This window comes from Nicotiana tabacum, chromosome 10, assembly GCF_000715075.1.
Source record: "Nicotiana tabacum cultivar K326 chromosome 10, ASM71507v2, whole genome shotgun sequence".
Classification (NCBI taxonomy): domain Eukaryota; kingdom Viridiplantae; phylum Streptophyta; class Magnoliopsida; order Solanales; family Solanaceae; genus Nicotiana; species Nicotiana tabacum.
The window spans coordinates 23313170-23316819 of record NC_134089.1 but is presented as its reverse complement, the minus strand read 5'-3'; the positions used below and the strand labels follow the sequence as shown (position 1 = coordinate 23316819).

Sequence of the window (3650 nt, the reverse complement as noted above, 5' to 3'; positions counted from 1 at the left end):
ACATTGTAGCTCTCTAAGATCTGCTGTGTAACAAGTTAGAGAAGAAAGAGAGAAAAACACTGGTGAGGCATTGTATCAAAAAAGACGAGTGATATAGGAACTGAGTGATCACGTCATTTCCGTTGCACTCGAAGAAATGCATTCACTAAAGAGAACTCCTTTGTAACCCAAGGGGACTGGACTAGGATTCGCATTCAACCCAAACAAGTATAAAAATTCTGGTGTCTTTATTCCTTGCATTTACTTTCAGCATCTTATATTCTGCTATTACAATTGTTAGTTTATTGCATCTAGTTGACTAATTGAAAAATCAGTCAACTAATAGAGATTAAGTTTAAAAATTATACAATTCACCTCTCCTCTTGTACTTTCAATTGGTATCAGAGCAAGGCTCACATTTTTCTTTTGCTTAACAGCTTGTGAGAAAAGATGATGGAAAATCAAGTTATCATAGGAGCTCTCTTCCAGGAAGGAACTTCACAAGTTAGACCACCATACTTCAATGGATAATATTTCTCTCATTGGAAATTGCGTATGGAGATCTATGCCAAGGCATACGATGTTAAAGTTTGGAGAGTTATCTAAAAGGGGAACTATCCCATGCCAGTTGCTACTCCATCACTTGCTGATCCTGAAGATATAGATTCATATACAAAAGAGCAAATGGAAGTGGTACAAGTTAACAATAAAGCGAGAAACCTACTTTATAATGCCATAGGTTTTGAAGAGTATGAGAAAATCTCTAGCTGTGACACAGCCATAAAAATGTGAGACAAGCTTGAGGTTACATACGAAGGAACTAGCAAAGTAAAGGAAACACATATCAACATGTTAGTTCATGATTACAAACTCTTTTCAATGAAAGAAGAAGAGTCTATTGAAGAGATGTTTGCCAGATTCAGCAAAATAATCAGCGATCTAAAAGCATTTGACAAACCATATACGAGTGAAGATCAAGTCAGAAAAATTCTCAGAAGCCTACCAACCACTTGGCAGACCAAAGTAGTCACACTTGAATCTCAGGATCTAAATAAGTTATCCTATGATGAACTACGAGGAGAACTCATAGCCTTTGAAAAGACACATCTCAAGAAGACTAGTTAAGAAGAAAAAAGGAAAACAGTCGCATTCAAGGCCTCAACTGAAATAGCTGAAAATGAAATCGATGATGATCTTGAAGCTCTACAAGAAGAGAATGCTATGCTATCAAGAAACATGGATGGCTTAATGAGAAGATTTAGGAATACGAGGAAAGGAAGAATTCCACCTAGGCAATCCAGGCAATACAATGAACATGACAAGACTGATGGAAAATGCTATGAGTGTGGAATATTTGGACACATTCAAGCTAATTGCCCAGATATAAAAAGAAAAATTTCTAGAGGCTTTAACAAGAACAAATCTTTTGGAAGTTGGAGCGATAAAGACAGTTCAGAACACGAAGAGATAGCAAATCTTTGCTTCATGACGATTCTGGAAAATGAGGTGAACAAATCCTCAGGATACTAGATGGATAAGGACACCTCAGATGATGAATACAAAGATGACAATGAGAACTAAACGAGGGGAGCCTTCTGCCGTTGTCACACCTGCTTTTTCCACCCCCCGCGAGGGGCGAAAGAGTTTTTCCAATTAAAGGACAATCGAAACGGGATTTATTTGTATATTTTAGAGTCGCCACTTGGGAGATTTAGGGTGTCCCAAGTCACCAATTTAATCCCGAATCGAGGAAAAGAATGACTCTGTATTATAGTCTGCGAATCAGAAATCCGGATAAGGAATTCTGTTAACCCGGGAGAAGGTGTTAGGCATTCCCAAGTTCCGTGGTTCTAGCACGGTCGCTCACCTGTCATATTCGGCTTAATTATCTGATTTTATACATGTTGAAATTATGTGCAAATTTTAAATTTTAACCGCTTTTATCATTTACTGTTATTTTTTATCAAGAATTGCAACATCGTGGAAACACATCTCGAACCATGTCACATTCAATGCACCCGTGGTTGTTGGCATATTTCAACTCTATTGAGATTGAGATTTAGGTCACATAAATGTGCACCCGAGTTTAAGAATGTAATTTATTAAATACGCGCCTAAAGCGACTAACGTATTATTATTTTGGGTAGGGCCGTGAAACTTGCTAAACAGCCCGTCCCAGAATCTAAGCAATTTTAAAGCAAATATTTACTGAGGGCCCCGCAATTTTTGCATTTTTATTTGGCGAGGCTCATCTCATTCTTATTATTAAAAGGGCAATCCTAGAAGTGACTAAGGTTTTCTATTGGGTTTATTTTTAACAATGAAAGAAAAAGATCGGTTCAACTTTATTTACATGCTCAGAAGTTAGTTATAGTCGGGTTCCTAATATGATTTGCGAAATTCGAACATGAACGCGTGTTTGGGCAGTTGTTTAGATATTACGGGCCCAGGCCTAATGTGCATAAAATTAAACTCGGCCTGGGCCACCCTTATTCCAATTGGGCCTATTCAATGTGTTTGATATATGTTTGACATTTATAAACAATGGGGGGGGGGGGGAACTGAAATGAAACGTACTATTTGCCTTAATCAAGCCATATTCCTACCAACTTAAAACAGGCCATTTGTTTAAAGCAGGAACTATTGGGTACCTAACGTGCTTCTTGACAAAACGATAAGGCACTAATAGAACATGACTGCTACAAGATTAATCACTTTCAATTATAAGCAACACACAAGGTTTTCCAACTAAATGACATGCATAAAAGTTCAATTATATCACATCTAACTACATAGTTCTTTTAGGGAAAGTAAATTATCATGCTGACAAACTATTTTTCAGTACATTTCTAAGCTGATTCAGAATAACTTCAACTCTTCCAATTTTCTTTGTATTCAAGCTTCAAATTTCAGCTTACATTGACAGTGTATCAGTCGTGTACCTGGTATAGGAAAGCAAAAGAAAAAGAGGAATGATCAACGGGGCAGTATGCAACAACGCAGCAACAACAGCAACGGGGATAGCCCAATAATAGACCAAAACTCAGCAGCAACTTAAGTGAAAACCCAACAAAAATTTCAGAAAACCCAACAACAACAACCAGTGGACTTTCAATCCAAACAGAGAACCAAGACACTCAACTGAAACAGTTTTTAGCAAGTAAGAAACCAGGAGATCTAAACTGAAACCCAGCAGTGTGCCCAGCCAAACCAGACCAAACAGAGAAAGAAAGCAGGTGCAGAAACACAGTGATTTCTGCTTGTTATGTTCAGAACTCCAGCACTCTTTTAACTCTCAACACTTAAAATTGTCCAGACCTTAATTTCTGATTTTCCCATCCTTCAACTCTGATGTGTAACCTTTTTCTTTTTATCCTTTGATGTCTAGCCCGCTTTCTTCCCTCAAATGAACCTATTTATAGGCTAAATACAGGCTAGCCCTACTGCCTTGTTTACCCCAGCCCTCACATTCTGCCCATAACTCCTTAAAACTAAAAAAAATGCCCAGTGCCCATCCTCCTGATAGCCCCTTAGCATGTGCTTTCTGCCCAAAGGCATGGGCAGCCTATAACTTTTAATTACCCCCATGCTACCAAGTTTGGTTCCCCACTATTGTATTAGTTTAATGATATTTTAGTACCCTATGGTCAGCCCATCTTAAACTACTCATT

The 3650-nt window shown here is 38.0% G+C and overlaps 1 protein-coding gene across 1 annotated transcript; it reads left to right on the top strand.

Annotated features, from left to right (window-relative positions):
- The first annotated feature begins 600 nt into the window (after nt 1-600).
- On the top strand, nt 601-1104 carry LOC142165030 (uncharacterized). Its single transcript, XM_075223676.1, has 2 exons — nt 601-672; nt 778-1104. Exons 1-2 carry the CDS (start codon nt 601-603, stop codon nt 1102-1104), a joined length of 399 nt encoding a protein of 132 aa, XP_075079777.1.
- Nucleotides 1105-3650: the final 2546 nt, after the last annotated feature.